This window comes from Piliocolobus tephrosceles, chromosome 5, assembly GCF_002776525.5.
Source record: "Piliocolobus tephrosceles isolate RC106 chromosome 5, ASM277652v3, whole genome shotgun sequence".
Classification (NCBI taxonomy): Eukaryota; Metazoa; Chordata; class Mammalia; order Primates; family Cercopithecidae; genus Piliocolobus; species Piliocolobus tephrosceles.
This window is the reverse complement of record NC_045438.1, coordinates 132,921,269-132,939,199: the sequence shown is the minus strand read 5'-3', so window position 1 is coordinate 132,939,199 and position 17,931 is coordinate 132,921,269. Positions and strand designations below refer to the sequence as shown.

Below are 17,931 nucleotides of genomic sequence, written 5' to 3'. Positions count from 1 at the left end.
CAATCTTTGGTGAAATCTAAACAGCTATTGTGCATAGTGCTAGAAGTTATAACCACCTGCAGACATTTCTGCCTTGTCATTTAGGCAGCTCAGATTGTGAATTGGTGATGATGGAGAAAGAGCTCTTGGGTCAAATTACTACACTTTGGATTTTGATAGTTTAAGGATTTTAGTAGCCTTAAGACAGTTACGGATAAACCCCTTTGGATCCCACTTCTGAAATATTCACTCCCTTACTGAAACACCTGACCAAGAATTAAGTTAGTCAGCCCTGGGTGTCTGAGGTTCCACATGCTCAGATTCAACTGACTGCAGATTAAAAATATTCAGAAACAGCAACAACAGCACAATAAAAATACAAGTAAAGGACAGGCACAGTGAGTCATGCCTATAATCCCAGTGTTTTGGGAGGCTGAGGTAGCAGGATCGTTTGAAGCCAACAGTTTGAGACCAGTCTGTGCAACATAGCAAGACCTGGTCTCTACGAGAAAAAAATTTAAAAATGAGCCAAGTGGGTGGCACATGCCTATAGTCCTAGCTACTTGGGGAGTGAGGTGGTAGGATCCCTTGAACCCAGGAGTTTGAGGTTATATTGAGTTATGATCACACCACTGCACTCCAGCCTGGGCAAGAGAGCAAGATCCCATCCCTTAAAAAAACAAAAAAACAAAAAAACCAAGTTAAAAAAAATGGTGTAACAACTTTACATAACATTTATATTATATTAGGTATTATAAGTAATCTAGAAACAATTTAAGGATACAGAGGCCATACGGTTATATATGTTATACGCAAACACTATGCCATTTTATGTAAGTACTTGAACACCTGTGGATTTTGATATCTGCAAGGGGTCTTAGAACCAATCCCCTGAGGACATTGAGGGATGACTGCATATTCTCTAGTTTTCCCCCTAACCTTTCCCTTGATTAGTAATTGGCCAACTTCTGGGGTTGACAAAGACATGCACTTCACCTCATGTCCTAAATATGTGTAGCTATACTCACCGAACCTCCCACAAATCCTGCCCTGAATTTCAGAGAGCAAAAGGTGAAGAAAAGGAACATATGCCAGAAAGCAATCACTTCAAAAGAGGAATTTACCAGAAAAGGAAGACAACTGGGGACTATAAACATACTTCCCTATAGTGGGAGGAAGGGTATTCAAAGGCCAGAGAAGAAGATAATCTCATCCTGCCAGTTATGGTCCTACCTGTCCTGACTCCAATGTTCGGAAATTTTTTTTTCTTTTTTCTTTTTTTTTTTAAGACAGAGTCTTACTCTGTCATGTTCTTCACAAATATTTTCTCCTTTCCACCCCCCTTTTTTCGAAACAGAGTCTTGCTCTGTTACCCAGGTTGGGTTGCAGTGGTGTGATCTCAGCTCACTGCAGCCTCTGCCTCCCAGGTTCAAAAGATTCTTGTGCCTCAGCCTCCCGAGGAGCTGGAATTACAGGCATGTGCCACCACGACCAGTTAATTTTTGTATTTTTAGTAGAGACAGGGTTTCTCCATGTTGGCTAGGCTAGTCTTGAACTCCTGACCCCAAGTAATCTGCCTGCCTCAGCCTCCCAAAGTGCTGGAATTACAAGCATAAGCCACCACACCTGGGTCCCCTTTTCCCTTTTTATAATTGCCCTTCTATCTATTCCTCAATCATCAATGTGGTAGGCAATCTCAACTTGTTCATCTCATTACCTCTCAGAGAGGGTTCTAATCTTTCCATCAATTAATTACTTTGGATGCAGGATGATCCATCTCTTCAGGCAATTCTGATATTCTAGAATTTTTGCTCTATGATCAATTTTTTTTTTTTTTTTTTTTTGAGACAGAGTCTCGCTCTGTCACCCAGGCTGGAGTGCAGTGCTGCGATCTCGGCTCACTGCAAGCTCTGCCTCCCAGGTTCACACCATTCTCCTGCCTCAGCCTCCCGAGTACCTGGGACTACAGGTGCCTGCCACCACGCCCAGTTACCTTTTTTTTGTATTTTTTAGTAGAGACGGGGGTTTTACGGTGTTAGCCACGATGGTCTCGATCACCTGACCTTGTGATCTGCCCGCCTCGGCCTCCCAAAGTGCTGGGATTACAGGCATGAGCCACCACGCCCAGCCTCTATGATCAAATTTAAAGCAACATTTTGTTTTTCTATGTCGACTGGCAAAATAAAATTTGAGGATCAAATGGGGCTCAATTTTTCATGATATTGTCTCATGTCAGGTAAGTACCTTGCATTCCTTGATCAAGAAAATTCTGACATGTGAGTGGGTCCACAACTATGAGGCAAGATTAATGACACCTTTATCTTTCAGCCTTACTTCTTAAGCCTGACATTAGAAATACTTTATTAAATATCAAGTAGGATCTACCGCCCCCAAATAAAATAGAAATGTGGAATAAGAAAAAAAAAGTCCTCATCTTCTTACAGTAAACAATCCACTACTAAAAACTACATCTTAGCAAATCCACATTTTAATAAATCAGATGCCATCTATTAACCAGGTATACGTTATAGCTGGTGGCATCTCCATCATTTATGATTTTCTACAGCAAATCAACTCAAATAAAATTCCTCAAAATACAAAGCTTTAAAGTGTGGCAAGAAAGAAGCCTGAGATTTTATTCCAATATTCTTTCATTTTGTGCAACAATATTAAAACCTTACTTCAGACAGTCCACCAGCTTTAAAGACCAATGGGCCCGGCACGGTGGCTCACGCCTGCAATCCCAGCACTTTGGGACGCCGAAGTGGGAGGATCATGAGGTCAGGAGATCAAGACCATCCTGGCCAACACGGTGAAACCCCGTCTCTACTAAAAATACGAAAAAATTAGCTGGGCGTGGTGGCGGGTGCCTGTAGTCCTAGCTACGCAGGAGGCTGAGGCAGGGGGAGGCGGAATTTGCCGTGAGCCGAGACCATGCCACTGCACTCCAGCCTGGGCGATAGAGCAAGACTCCGTCTCAAAAAAAAAAAAAAAAAAAAAAAGTCATCACCATTCTCTTAATCTCAAGTACCCAAGGACACATACACTGCGGAAGGTTGCAGGGACCTCTGCCTAGGAAAGCCAGGTATTGTCCAAGGTTTCTCCCCATGTGACACTCTGAAATATGGCCTCGTGGGAAGGGAAAGACTGCATTGTCCCCCAGCCTGACATCAGTGAAGGGTCTGTGCTGAGGAGGATTAGTGTAAGAGGAAAGAAGGCCTCTTGGCAGTTAAGATAGAGAAAGGCATCTGTCTCCTGCCCGTCCTTGGGCAATGGAACCTCTCGGTGTAAAACTTGATTGCACGTTCTATTTACTGAGATGGGAGAAAACCGCCTTAGGGCTGAAGGTAGGATGTGCTAGCGGCAACACTGCTCTTTATGCACTAAAAAAGTTTATGGAGATGTTTACACATGCATATCAAGGCACAGCACTTTTCCTTAAACTTATTCAAGTCACAGAGATCTTTATTCCTATGTCTTACTGCTGACCTTCTCCCTACTATGACCCTATTGTCCTGCCACTTCCCTTTTTCTGAGATGGTAATGATAATGACCAATAAATACTGAGGGAACTCAGAGACCAGTGCAGGCGGGGGTCCTCGGTATGCTGAGCGCTGGTCCCCTGGGCCCACTTTTTCTTTCTCTATACTCTGTCTCTGTGTCTCATTTCTTTTCTCAAGTCTCTCTTTCCACCTAACTAGAAACACCCACAGGTGTGGGGGGGCAGGCCACCCTTTCACTACACCCTTGGAATTTCCAAGAGCTAGGTGTCTTTGTCCATGGTGGGTCTCTTGGACCATATCTAAGTTTATATTAACAAAGTGACTCATGTTGGGGCCCTATATAGTTGGATTTTTGATGTTCCGCTCTTGTTGCCTAGGCTGGAGTGCAATGGTGTGATTTTGGCTCACTGCAACCTCTGTCTCCCAGGTTCAAGCGATTCTCCTGCATCAGCCTCCCAAGTAGCTGGGCATGTACCACATCTGGCTAATTTTCAGTAGAGACAGGGTTTCATCATGTTGGTCAAGCTGGTCTCAACCTCCTGACCTCAAGTGATCCACCTGCCTCGGCCTCCCAAAGTGCTGGGATTACAGGCATAAGCCACTGTGGCCAGCCCCTACATAGTTTTAAGATCAAGGTTGGACATACGGGAAAGACCAACCACATGATCAGAGGATTGGGTCTTTCCAACTTCCCAGCCTCCAGGGAAGGGAGGGAAAGCTTGAAGATTGAGCTCAATCACATGGCCAATGCTTCAATCAATACCTAATTAATGACATCTCAATAAAACTCTGAACACTTGAAGCTTGGGTGAGCATCCCGCGGTGGTGACACACATCAATGTGCCAGGAGGGTGACAAGTCCTGAGGACATAGAAGCTTCATGTTTAGTACCCTTTCAGACTTTCCCCTATGTGTCCTGATTGGTATTCTTTATAAAAAAACTATAGCAAGCTTAGGACTTTCTGAGGGGGTAATGCAAACCTCTTAATTTGTAGCCAGTTGGTTAGAAGAACAAGTGGCTTGTGGATCCTGTGGCTTGTGGTTAGTGTCTGAAGTGAGAGCAATCTTGTGGGGAACCATGCTCTTAACCTATGAAGTCTGCGATAACTCTGAGTAGTTAGCATCGGAATTACATTGTAAGCGATCACTCAAAATGTGTCAGGCAATGAATCCAGACAGTTATACATAACAGCCATGATTCCTGACAGTATGGGGCTTACAACATAGAAGAGAAACAAGTAAATAAACATGGTTAGAAATTGTGGTGATTAAAGATATTAAGGAGTATAATACATTTTAAGAAACGATGTAACACATTCCAACATGAGGCTATTAATAGGAAATCATTTATGATCAACTAAATCTGACTACTGGAATAGTTGCTTGCCGGGGGCTAAATAGCCATTTATGAATCTATGAATGATTGGACTTCATATCTTGGGAGCTACAAAGATATCTGAGGAGCTGCAGAATTGTACAAAATGAAGCAGTTTCCAGGGGTTTCTCTGATCTGAAAACAGATGAGTGCTAAAAATGCAAAGATACTTGTAATCCCCTTATCAAAACCAACAACACCTCTTAGTAGTTATTTTCATTATTTTTCCCCCCAACTATCTGTAGTAAGAAACATTTGGTTCCTTCACCTAACAGGAACTTGGCAGTAACTAAATGAAATGCCAGACAGATTTTTGAATTTGGACCTCTCTAGACATAGAATTTAGAATTCCTATGGTAAGTCATCTGTGTTACGTTCTTTTCTGCTAGTTAATTTGCTGGTTTACTGAAATTAGCAAACAGGGCAAGATATGTACCACTTAACAAGTGAAAGCCAAGGGGAAAAAACATTACCATGCATGCTGTGCTCCAAATGTCAGCAGGGGTATTATAGCCAGATCCTATCAGAACTTCCAAGGAACGATACTGCCTTGTTTGAATATCTTCAGTGAAATGTTTGTGCTGAGAAAACGAAGGAAACAATATTTTAAACTTCATTCGAAAAAGTAACAAGTCAATACTGCTTAACAATGAAGATGGAAATAAACTCTCTGAAGTTTTGCCCAAACCAAAGTTCTCACTTTGCTTATTTCTTAAACAGCATTTTTATGTTATTAGCTCCAACAATCCTTTGCCTTACACACAGCTACTCCAAATTATTTTTACAAACAAATGAGCCTAAACTTAATATAGATACACAGGCCTAGGAAACAACAACAGCTTTATTCTTTTTAAAAATTGTTTTAGTAAAGATGGGGTCTTGCTATGTTGCCCATGCTGGACTCAAAACTCCTGGGCTCCAAGTGATCCACCCGCCTTGGCCTCCCAAAGTGCTGGGATTACAGGCGTGAGCTACCACACCAAGGAATCCAAACGCTTTAACCCTGCAATTTACTATACTTGTCTTTAATAAGTATCTTTCTATGCCTTTATTGGTGATGTTGATGTTCTACCTAGAGTACTTTTTGCTGTTTTGGTCAAATTTCATCTAGTACCCTTTGAAGCCCTGGTCTATACTAGTTTTCCACCTGAAGCTTTCTCTGGGTAATTTCCTCTTTTCACAAACACTGTTCCCTGTTTTTAAATTGCAATAGGATTAGAGAATCGTCTTCCACATTTTCCTATAACATTTGAGTAACTGAATTTTGTTTCCTGTATATGACTCATAAGCTTCTTTTTGCCTTCATTATTCATTTATTTTTTATCATGGACAATTTCAAATATATACAAAAGTAGAAAGAATCATGAACCCCATGCCATTTATTATACTAGTGTCACAAAGCAATTACCACTCATTGCCAGTCTATTTTCAACTGTATCCCAACTCTGCCACTGTACCTACACCAGATTTTGAAGTACATACTAGACATTTTATTTTCATTCATAAATATGGCTTTCTGAAAGATTACTCTTTTTAACTGTGACACTTTGTCACCTAAAAAAAAAAAAAAATTAAGATTCAAAACCAAACAATCAGAGTTTCAATGTTGAAAGTGAACATCAAATCTTTAGTATGAGAGGTGAAAACAGGCTGAGTGCGGCACATCACTATGCAATTATCTTACAGACTTCCACTGGGGGAAAAAGTTTCACATAAAGATTAAGAATTAGAATGGCGGCCGGGCGCAGTGGCTCAAGCCTGTAATCCCAGAACTTTGGGAGGCCGAGACGGGCGGATCACGAGGTCAGGAGATCGAGACCATCCTGGCTAACACGGTGAAACCCCGTCTCTACTAAAAATACAAAAAATTAGCCGGGCGAGGTGGCCGGCGACTGTGGTCCCAGCTACTTGGGAGGCTGAGGCAGGAGAATGGCGTGAACCTGGGAGGCGGAGGTTGCAGTGAGCTGAGATCCAGCTACTGCACTCCAGCCCGGGCGACAGAGCAAGACTCCGTCTCAAAAAAAAAAAAAAAAAAAAAAAAGAAAGAATTAGAGTGGCATCAGTCTTTAGTACCATCAAGACTGGAAACTAGAAAACAATGGAGCAACGACATTCTGAAAGAAAATGTTTTCTAACCTAGAATTCTCTACACAGGAAACTGAGTGTGAAAGCAGAATAAAGACTATCAGATGTGCAAATCCTACCTTTCCCCCACCCAATCTCATACCCTTTCTCAGGAAACTATTGCATGTTGCATGTACTCTACAAAAAAGATGACATAAACCAAGAAAGATAGGGGACACAGAAAACAGGGGATATATATATAGAGAAAATAATAAACCTCCAGGATGATGCTGAAGGGAAATCCCAAATGACAGTAATGTAGCAGACCTACAGGGCAACCCAATCAGATGAACAGAGATTAGAAGACTCCAGGTTCTAGGACAGAGCGCTTTAGAAAGATAATAGTAGAAAGAACACTCAATGTATCTGTACATATTAAAGTGTATTTACAACACTGGGTAAAAGTATGGGATTGAATTAAGTGATCAACAGTACAAAGAAAACTAAGCAAATGAAACATGTTATGTTTCATAACATGTTTCAGAATGGAATGAAACCATGGAAAGGTTCAGAAAGGAAAAGGAACCACAATATATGCTCAGTTCAGCTGAGGATAGCATTAGAGTCTCAATGATACAAACATGGAAGGGTCATGTAGCCAAAAATTAGATTACATTGGGGAAATGAGGAATTTGTGCTGTGATGCTAGATAAGTCCCATTTTCGAGGAGGAAAAAAATAATATGTAACACTGAAAACAAAATTGGAGTAATATAACCTGTTATTAGTGATATAAAGGTAAATACTGTTATGGGGAGTGAAAAACTAGTGAAAGAAGTAGGCAGATTTTTAAATAAAAGCTTCAATAACTCACTGTCTCCCTCACTGTGTAAATAAATGCATGCCTGATAAGCAAAAAAGAAAAAGAAAAGAATAAAAAACTTAGTACAGTGGTCCCTCAGTGTACTTCGGGGATTAGTTTCAGAATTCCCCGAGCATAACAAAATCTGTGCATACTCAAGTTTCACAGTTGGCCCAGAACTCAAATATACAAAAAGCCAGCCCTCCAAATATGTGCATTTCACATTCCTCAAATACTGTTTTCCATCCTTGTTTGGTTAAAAAAAATCTGTGTATAAGTGGACTTGTGTAGTTCAAATCTACGTTGTTCAAAAGTTGACTGTATTTTTAATAATACAGCTCATTAAAAATTATGTAAAATTCCATTACTGAATGCCAGATGCTGATGTGCTGAAGAGATCAAGAAGTGAGATCCAATCTGAATCCAATGGGGTGCAACACACATGTATTGTTCACCACTGTGCCCTAATGCCTACATCAGAGTATGTGCCAATATGTTTGCTGAATGAGTGAATGGGTGAAAAGAACGTAGTTATTTTTTTTTTTTTTTGAGACGGAGTCTCGCTCTGTCAACCAGGCTGGAGTGCAGTGGTGTGATCTTGGCTCACTGCAAGCTCCGCCTCCTGGGTTCACGCCATTCTCCTGCCTCCGCCTCCCGAGTAGCTGGGACTACAGGTGCCCGCCACCAAGTCCGGCTGATTTCTTTTTTGTATTTTTAGTAGAGACGGGGTTTCACTGTGTTAGCCAGGATGGTCTCGATCTCCTGACCTCGTGATCCGCTCGCCTCGGCCTCCCAAAGTGCTGGGATTAGAGGCGTGAGCCAAGAACGCAGTCATTTTAAATGCAGAGACACTGTTATGGTTTGAATGTCTGTCCCCTTTGAAACTAATATTGAAACTTCATGTCCAATGTTCACAGTACTACTAGCAGGTGGGACCTTTAAGCCTTTAAGAGGTGGCTGGGTCATGAGGGGTTGCCTTCACAAATGGACTAATGGGTTATCACAGGGTGGGAATGAATTAACAGAGTAGACTTGTTATAAAAGTTGAAGAGAGATTAATTCTGTTGTGATGTAAGTAACAGAAGACTCTACCGGAATAAAGAAAAGTGTGCCACATAGATAAGAAAACACACATGAAGGTGTTCCAAACATAAAGGCACAGGAGCCTGAAACATGGTGTGGACAGGAAACTGGCATTTGATGTTTGTACAGTGTGGTATTTGTTAGAGTCAATACATTTCTCCACAATTTGCTAAAATATTTACTGAGTACCCTGCTATGTACCAGGCACTGTTCTAAGTACTAAATATAGATACAGCAGTAAACCAGAAAAACTTTGTTGTAATACGATGTACATTCTATTGAGAGGCTTATTAAGCAAATAAACATACAATATTAGGTTGTGTTAAGTGTTGTGGAGAAAAAAAAAGTTACAGGGAGAAAGGAAGAGTAGGCAAATACATGAGTGAATATGATAAAGGTATAAGTGTTTGGAGAGTGGGGGTTTGTTAATTACATTAGGTGTTTAGGGGGGAAGATCACCCTGATAAGTGATATCTGGGTAAAAACTTAAAGAAAATGAAGGAGTTGTACGTGAAGAGGATTCCAAGCAGAAGGAAGAGTAAGTTCTCTTTGCTTGGTGGTGTGTGGGCCATGGTAAGGACTTTGGTATTCATTCTGAAGGGAGCCACTGCAAAGTTTAGAGAATATATGATTTGACTTACATTTAAAATGGCCGACTAGACACAGGTAGTATGTGCCTCATCCACAGAAGGGAACCAGAACAGTCAGAAGATACTCACATTTTGAACACATTGTCCAGGAAAGAATGCTAGGATTCACCAGAGAAGTGACAGGAAGCACCAGAAGGAAAGGGTTTGAGGAAGCTGGCATGGGCATATAGTAAGAGAGAAATCCCCAGCATTCCACATTCTGAAAATGGGTTTTATGACCTTGGTTATGGGAGAAACCCTGAACCAACTAGGGCCTTGGGCCTGACATACAGAACTGCCTAAAGTTTGGACAGATGTTGCTCCAAAAAGGGAACCCACAGAGAATGCCACAGGCATCTGAGTCTAAGCGGCTTCAGCTGGGTGCCATTTTGACAGCCTTGATACCAGGGATCTGCAGACACAGCTGCTGTCACTCTACTGCTCTGAGGAAGGAGAGGGGAGGCTAGGCACTCTCATGCACTCCCGGGAGGGTCCCTATCACCCTGCCATGGGCTGCTGTTGAGACCAAGATGTAAGTGGACCACATTCCCCACAGCGCCTTCCCCATGCTGCTGGCCTAAGAGGGACCCTCCCCTCTCTGGTCCCAGGCATAAAGTGCTATTTTGAGAGTTTAATGCTAGGTTGTGCCTTGCCCTTTCGGGCTGACCTGGCTGTAGCTACCACTTGGCTGAGGAGGGACAGGGAAACCAGGCTCTCCTATGCATACCTAAGAAAACAGGCTTCTGTGAGACTAAGACTTGAGTGTACCATAACTCCCCACAGTTTCTTGCCCATGCTGTTCATTTGAGAGGGAACCTACCCTTTCAGTCACAGGCCAACAGCTGGCACCATTTTGCGAGTTTACAGCTGGGCTATGCGCTGCCCTTGGGTGACATGGCTGCAACTGCCACCCAGCTGGGAGACGGACAGCAGAGACCAAGCTTCTCTAAGCACACTTAGGAAAATATCCATTGCCCTGCTATGAGCGGTTGTAAAACTAGGGACTAGCCCCCTCCAATCCATCACAGCTAACAACAACAACACAGACTGCTTGGGTCCCAGCGGGTTGCTCCACCACTCTAACTGCCATCCCCTACATTACACCAACTGCCCAGGGGACTGAGAACCTGCTCATATATCCAGTCAGAGACCCAAGAATTCACCCCTCCAAGACCCATTAACACGGGAACCAACATAAACTGCTCTGGGGCCTAAAAACAGGAACACTGAGCCCACTAATGCCACCATCAGGGTCCAAAGACTGGCTCAGTTGGCATACAAGTCCCCAGCAAAACCTCACTACAACCTAAACTGTACCCTAAGCCACAGAGGAAACTGCAGATACCCCTGACCCTGTGTACTGCCAAAAAAGTTACACAAAAACCATATTACCAGAGGTACCCAAAATCAAAATCAACAAGTATCTTACTTAACCAACAACATATATACAACTTCAGAAAAATATTCTCCCCTACAAAAGCAATTTCAAAAAAATTGAAACAAGTGACTACTGCAACAAACATGCAGATATCAACGGAAGACACAGAAAACATAAACAGGTAAATATGACAGCACCAAAGGACCACAACAATTGTCCAGCAACAGATCCCAACAAAAAAGAATCCCTTGAAATGCCAAATAAATCAAAATATTAATTTTAAAGAAGCTCAATAAGATGCAAGAGAAATCTGAAAATCAATACCAGGAAATCAGAAAATCCATTCAAGATTTTGAATGAGAAATTTACCAAGGTGACAGACATCCTAACAACAACAAACCCCAGAAATTCTAGAACTAAAAAACTCATTGAAGCAGGGCACAGTTGCTCACATCTGTAATCCTAGCACTTTTGGAGGCTAAGGTGCTTGAGCCCAGGAGTTCGAGACAAGCCTGGGCAACACAGTGAGACCTGTCTCTACCAAAAAAAAGTAGATAGGTGTGTTGGCATGCACCTGGGGTCCCAGCTACTCAGGAGGCTGAGGCAGGAGGATCGCTTGAGCCCAGGAGATTGAAGCTGCAGTGAGCTGTGATCATACCACTGCATTCCAGCCTGGGTGACAGAGTGAGACAATGTCTCAAATAAATTAATAAATTAAATAAAAAATGTATTCAAGGAAATACAAAACACATTCGAAAGCTTCAATAATAGACTAGAACAAGCAGAAGAATCTGAGAACTTGAAGACAGGTCCTCTGAAATATTCTAGTCAGATAAATATAAGGAAATAAAAAAAATTAGCTGAGCCTGGTGGTGTGTGCCTGTAGTCTCAACTACTCAGGAGGCTAGGGCAGGAGGACTGCTTGAGCCCAGGAGTTAAAGGTTGCAACAAGCTATGATGGCACCACTTCATTTCTACCTAAGCAACAGAGACCCTGTTTCTAAATAATAATAATACTAATTAATTAATTAAATGAATAATTTTTTTTTAAGTTTAGAAAACCTCTTTAAGAAAATAGTAGATAAAAATTTCCCAAGTCTAACAAGTGAGTTAAGGCATCCAGATACAGGAGGCCCACTGATCCCCAGGCAAATACTGGGGAAAGGGAGGGGAGACTTTCCTACAAGAAACAAAAGCTGAGGGATTAAAAAAAAAAAAAAAAAGCTGAGGGATTTTATCAACACCAGACCCGTCCTTACAAGAAATCTTAAAGATGGCCGGGCGCGGTGGCTCAAGCCTGTAATCCCAGCACTTTGGGAGGCCGAGACGGGCGCATCACGAGGTCAGGAGATCGAGACCATCCTGGCTAACACGGTGAAACCCCATCTCTACTAAAAATACAAAAACTAGCCGGGCGAGGTGGCGGGCGCCTGTAGTCCCAGCTACTCGGGAGGCTGAGGCAGGAGAATTGCTTGAACCTGGGAAGCAAAGGCTGCAGTGAGCAGAGATTGCATCACCGCACTCCAGCCTGGGCAACAGAGTGAGACTCCATTTAAAAAAAAAAAAAAAGAAAAGAAAGAAAGTAGTATGAAAATTTCTCAAAGAACAAAAAATAAAACTACCACATGATCTAGCAGTTCCACTGCTGGGTATCTGCCTAAAGGAAAATAAATCATATCAAAAAGATACCTGTACTTGTATGTTTATCACAGCACTATTCATAATAAAAACTGTGGAATCAACCCAAGTTTCTAGGAGTAAAGAAAATGTGGTATGGAATGGTACACAATATCTTTCAGCCATAAAAAAAGAATGAAATCACGTGTTTTGCAGCAACATGGACGGAACTGGATGCCATTATCATAATTGAAACAACTCAAAGATAAATACCACATGTTCTCACTTGTAAGTGGGAGCTACATAATGTGTCCACATGGAGGCAGTGTGGAATGATGAACAATGAAGACTCAGAGGGTGGGGTGAAAGGGTAGATGAAGGGAGGTTGCTTGGTGGTTACAATGTGCACTGTTCCAGTGATGGGTCCACTGAAGGCCCTGACTTCACCACAATGCAATATATCAACCTAACAAACTGCACTTATACCTCATGAACATGTACAAATTAAAAAATAAGAGTATCACTCTGATAGATGTGTTGCCAACAGTCTATGGGGAGCAAGGTCAGCAGAAGGGAGAAAGTGAAGAAGCTATTGCAGTCACTACTGAAGTCATCCAGGGTGACCCGGACCAGATGATAGCGTAGTGGAGTAATTCTAATTACTTGGAAAGCTGCTCCACATTCTTATCAGTCAGTGCTAAGCTGCTTTTTCTAAAAGGTTATCACAGTATCCTAGAATCAATATGGGAAATAAGATCCTTCTGAGGTCTGAACCATGTCCCATTTAAAAGCATATGGTTCTTTGAGTACTGTCATTTATGTGTGAATCATTCTATCATAGATTTTAAAAAGATGTCCATTAAAAATAACATTGGTCAGGCATGGTGGCTCATGCCTGTAATCTCAACACTTTGCGAGGCCGAGGCAGACAGATCACTTGAGGTCCAGAGTTTGAGACCAGCCTGCCCAACATGGTGAAACCCCTCCTCTACTAAAAATACAAAAATTAGCCAGGGCATGGTGGCGCACGCCTGTAATCCTAGCTACTTAGAAGGCTAAGGCAGGAGAATCACTTGAATCCGGTGGGCAGAGGTTCCAGTGAGCTGAAATTGTGTCACTGTACTCCAGCCTGGGTGACAGAGCGAGACTCTGTCTCAAACAAAAAAACCTTAAAACACTTTCTTATTAGATACATAGTAAAAAACAACAGTACAAATAATTTGCCAATGAAAATCCACTATTCCACTATTTAGCCTGAAGATCATAGAAGAAAATACTTTTCTGAGTTGTTAAAGGTAGAATAACTGATGTATCTTTTCTTTTCTTTTTTTTTGAGATGGAGTTTCACTCTTGTTGCCCAGGCTGGAGTGCAATGGTGCAATCTCGGCTCACCGCAACCTCTGCCTCCCAGGTTCAAGTGATTCTCCTGCCTCAGCCTGCAGAGTAGCTGGGATCACAGGCATGTGAAAACACGCCCGGCTAATTTTTTTGTATTTTTAGTAGAGATGGGGTTTCTCCATGTGGTCAGGCTGGTCTCGAACTCCTGACCTCAGGTGATCCGCCCGCCTCTGCCTCCCAAAGTGATGGGATTACAGGCATAAGCCACCATACCCGGCTAACTGATGTATCTTTTCTAGAGTGTAATATGACACTATACATCAAAAAACATACAATTATTTGTAATTACATGTCATTAAGAATAATTAAAAATAAGTTAAATGACACTATACATCATAAAGCCCTTTCAGAAATCATGGAACTTCTGACTTAGCAATTCTATGTCTAGGACATGTCCTAAGAAAATATACAAAGATTTAGGCCAGGCATGGTGGCTCAAGCCTGTAATCCCAGCACTTTGGGAGGCCGAGATGGGCGGATCACGAGGTCAGGAGATCGAGACCATCCTGGCTAACACGGTGAAACCCCGTCTCCACTAAAAAATACAAAAAACTAGCCGGGCGAGGTGGCGGGCGCCTGTAGTCCCAGCTACTCCGGAGGCTGAGGCAGGAGAACGGCATAAACCCAGGAGGCGGAGCTTGCAGTGAGCTGAGATCCGGCCACTGCACTCCAGCCTGGGCGACACAGTGAGACTCTGTCTCAAAAAAAAAAAAAAAAAAAATAGAAAATATACAAAGATTTGTGTGCAGAGTCTCATCACAAAGAGCTGTTAAAAATACGTAGATTAAAGTGTACTAGGGAAACTATGCAATGAACTGAATTGTATTTAAATTTTTGGCTGACAAAACAAAGTGTCCAAAATATGTTAAGTGAATTAAAAGGAGGTTATAATTTATAAGTTAGTCATCATTTTGAAAATGGGAGTAGGGGAGTATGAACATAAACACTGAGTGTCTAAAAGTTAATAATGAAATATATATATACAAGACTGGCCAGGAGTTGAGATTACTGAATCTGGGTAATGGGTAATTGGAGTGGGGTGGGGTAACAGAAGGACTTTTCATGATCACCATTACCATTCTTTCTACTTTCGTAACTATATTTAAACTTTTCCACAGTAAAAGGTTATTTTAAATGTGAAAAAATATTCACTGAAGTGTTGTGTCAATCTGGGTATAGAATTACAGATGTTTTGCATAACTAAGTCCAAATTCTCATTCATTCTCCCAGTCACTTCAAAACACCATTGAGACAAGTTTAACTTACCACCCAACAAGCATTTCCAAGATCAGCAATCTTCACCTTGAGCTTTTCTGCATTTTTTGGCTCAAGGGGATTAACAAGAAAATTTCCAGCCGTGGATTTTCCTACAGACAACAGGCATCATCAATAAGACTGTTCAATGAACAGAGAAATACTCAATGAGTAATAAAGTTCTCCAAGGTAAGAGTAAGACAGTCAGCAATACCCAAAAGACAACTTACATTTTTCTAAGACAAAAAGAGCATAGCAACACCTTGAGTTTCTAGAATTAAAAAGCTCTGCCCTCATAGCAACAAATGAAATGCTGTGTACCCAGTACATGATGGATAAAGTTAGTTACAGACTACAATTTAAAGGTAACTTAGACATACCTGTTGTAAAGCTATAGTTACATAAACAATGATACTTTTAGTCTAGAAATCTATGATTGTGTTGTGCAGGGAAGGAGTGTTGAGGAAGTATAGCTGCATAGGTACCTTTGTTGTCCAGTGGTCCATTATGTTCTTGCTCTTGTTCATCTTCACAGGGTATCTCTGCCCGAATGCTTTCTTGAAGTTGGCTAATGTGTTGTTCACTGAATGACTGATCTATAGTTGAGGAAGACTGGCACACCATGGTGTCTGACACCTCAGATTTTATAGGTGTACAAGAGTCTGTTTCTTGAGATGTGCTGCTGTCTCCATTTTGGGAGCTTAGGAAACTAGATTCCTGATTCAAATTTTGAACATCACAGTCATTAGCATTATGTAGATCCTCTTTATGTCTTAATGTTTCACTATTACTGTTCTGAGTATAATTAATGACTTCAATCACTCCATTGCAATTAATTTCTGCTGCACCACCCTCTGTATCACGTTCCATAAGTGTTTGATCCTGGCCAATGGTACTTGACTCTTCTAAGGAACAAACGAACAAAAAAAGATGTATGCATATGTGTGTGAGTGAAAGAACAGAAACATTTCTCACAAGATTAAAACATTTTCTAGAACTTATACTGAGTGACATAAAAACATGACTAAACATCTAAAACCTATTTCTGGAAGGGCCAAGATCTTACTTTTACCCAATTGTTAAATGAAATCTATGTTCCATTTCCTGAGAAAAGTTACAAATTACATTTAAATATTACCTGCCTAACATTTATGACAAGATCCATATTCTTATAAAGATACCCCCAGAAATATGTTGTATGTATGAAACCACTGTATCATATAGCAATGATAAATTAACGTTAAAGTGTGTTGTAAAGTAATTTTTGTGATGTTCTATTTATACCAAGTCTTTCTTGGGTCATTTTATTAGGTGGGTTCTCTTTCAAGGGTCTTTCAACAGGACTCTCTGATTCTTCTTGCTTGTTTGGTCTTTTTTGCCCAGGGCCCGACTCTTTCTCCATTTCCTCAATTTCCTGCATTCGCTTCTCTAGTAATTCTGCCTGGCGCTTCTGCTTCTTCTTCAATTTCTTCTTCTTATTCTTTGACATTTTGTCAGCCTGGGCGGAGATTACAAACAGATAAAGCCTTCAGGTAGCTAATTAATTACCCCCAGTTGGAGATAGTTGTTAACTTTAATTACTTCCTAATTAAATTTCACAAATCTTTCCCTAACATAGCACTTAAGTCTTTCATTAAATTAAAAGATGTGGGATACTCTTATAAACCCAAATAAAAACAGAATAAATAACAAAGTGTGTCTTCTGAGCAGTCTGTGGGGCTGGTTTACATTCAAACTCAAATTTTTTAGAGGCCTCACCAGTACAAATTTGATGAAGGTGCATGGGAATTTACTGGAGAAAATTATAGAAGCGCAGGAATTTTTTTTCCTTTTGGTTCTCAAACTTGAAACAAACTATTACCATCCACAACAGAAGAACCCAGGCCTGCAGTCCATAGATCAAAATTAGATATAGAAACACCTTATACTTACTGGTTTAGGTTGGGGAGCAGTACTGACTGAAAAGAAAAGAAAACCAAGTAAGAATTCTGGCATTCATCAGGCAATATAAACTAAGGCTCAGATAAAACACTCTACCAGAATGAAAAGTCTTTCTTACGTAGTCTACATTGCAGAAAAAACTATTATTTTTAAACGACTTAAGCAGAAGCCATATTATTGTTAACATTTTTAAAGAAAATAATGCATAACAGAAATTGCAAAACTTAAAAAAAAAAAAAAAGGTAGCATCAGTAAGTGCAAAGAACCAAGTTCCCATTTCTGGTTTCCACGACTAAAGCTGCTAAAATCACCTATTTTCCATTTCCATGCACTGCTTTAAATAGAAAGGGACAAGCAACAACCTCTTCACCTCAAATGCTATCCAGAATCTGTCAGTTTTAAAAGGGGAGTCTAGGTGACATCAAGAGCTATAGTAATTTGCTCTATAGCATGTCATGGATAACTGTAGCTTAGCTGGAAGGCAGATCTTCAGTCTTCCTCTTTTAAAAATATTTGTATAATAACTCTGGTTAAAAAAACACATAATAGGCCAGGCACGGTGGCTCAAGCCTGTAATCCCAGCACTTTGGGAGGCCGAGATGGGCGAATCACGAGGTCAGGAGATCGAGACCATCCTGGCTAACACGGTGAAACTCCAACTCTACTAAAAAATACAAAAAACTAGCCGGGCGAGGTGGTGGGTGCCTGTAGTGCCAGCTACTCGGGAGGCTGAGGCAGGAGAATGGCGTAAACCCGGGAGGCGGAGCTTGCAGTGAGCTGAGATCTGGCCACTGCACTCCAGCCTGGGTGACACAGCAAGACTCCGTCTCAAAAAAAAAAAAAAAAAAA

The 17,931-nt window shown here is 41.2% G+C and overlaps 1 protein-coding gene across 4 annotated transcripts in view; it reads right to left on the bottom strand.

The window, feature by feature from the left end:
• Positions 1 to 17,931, bottom strand: part of SRPK1 (SRSF protein kinase 1) — a 92,125-nt gene that overhangs the window by 22,133 nt on the left and 52,061 nt on the right. For all 4 annotated transcript variants that reach the window (XM_023212632.3, XM_023212631.3, XM_023212629.3 and 1 more), the window contains 5 exons: positions 17,074 to 17,099; positions 16,426 to 16,639; positions 15,627 to 16,046; positions 15,154 to 15,254; positions 5,331 to 5,438 (listed from right to left, as the gene is read on the bottom strand). In XM_023212632.3, coding sequence (XP_023068400.1) covers positions 5,331 to 5,438; positions 15,154 to 15,254; positions 15,627 to 16,046; positions 16,426 to 16,639; positions 17,074 to 17,099 — 869 coding nt within the window. The remainder of the gene's footprint in view (positions 1 to 5,330; positions 5,439 to 15,153; positions 15,255 to 15,626; positions 16,047 to 16,425; positions 16,640 to 17,073; positions 17,100 to 17,931) is intronic.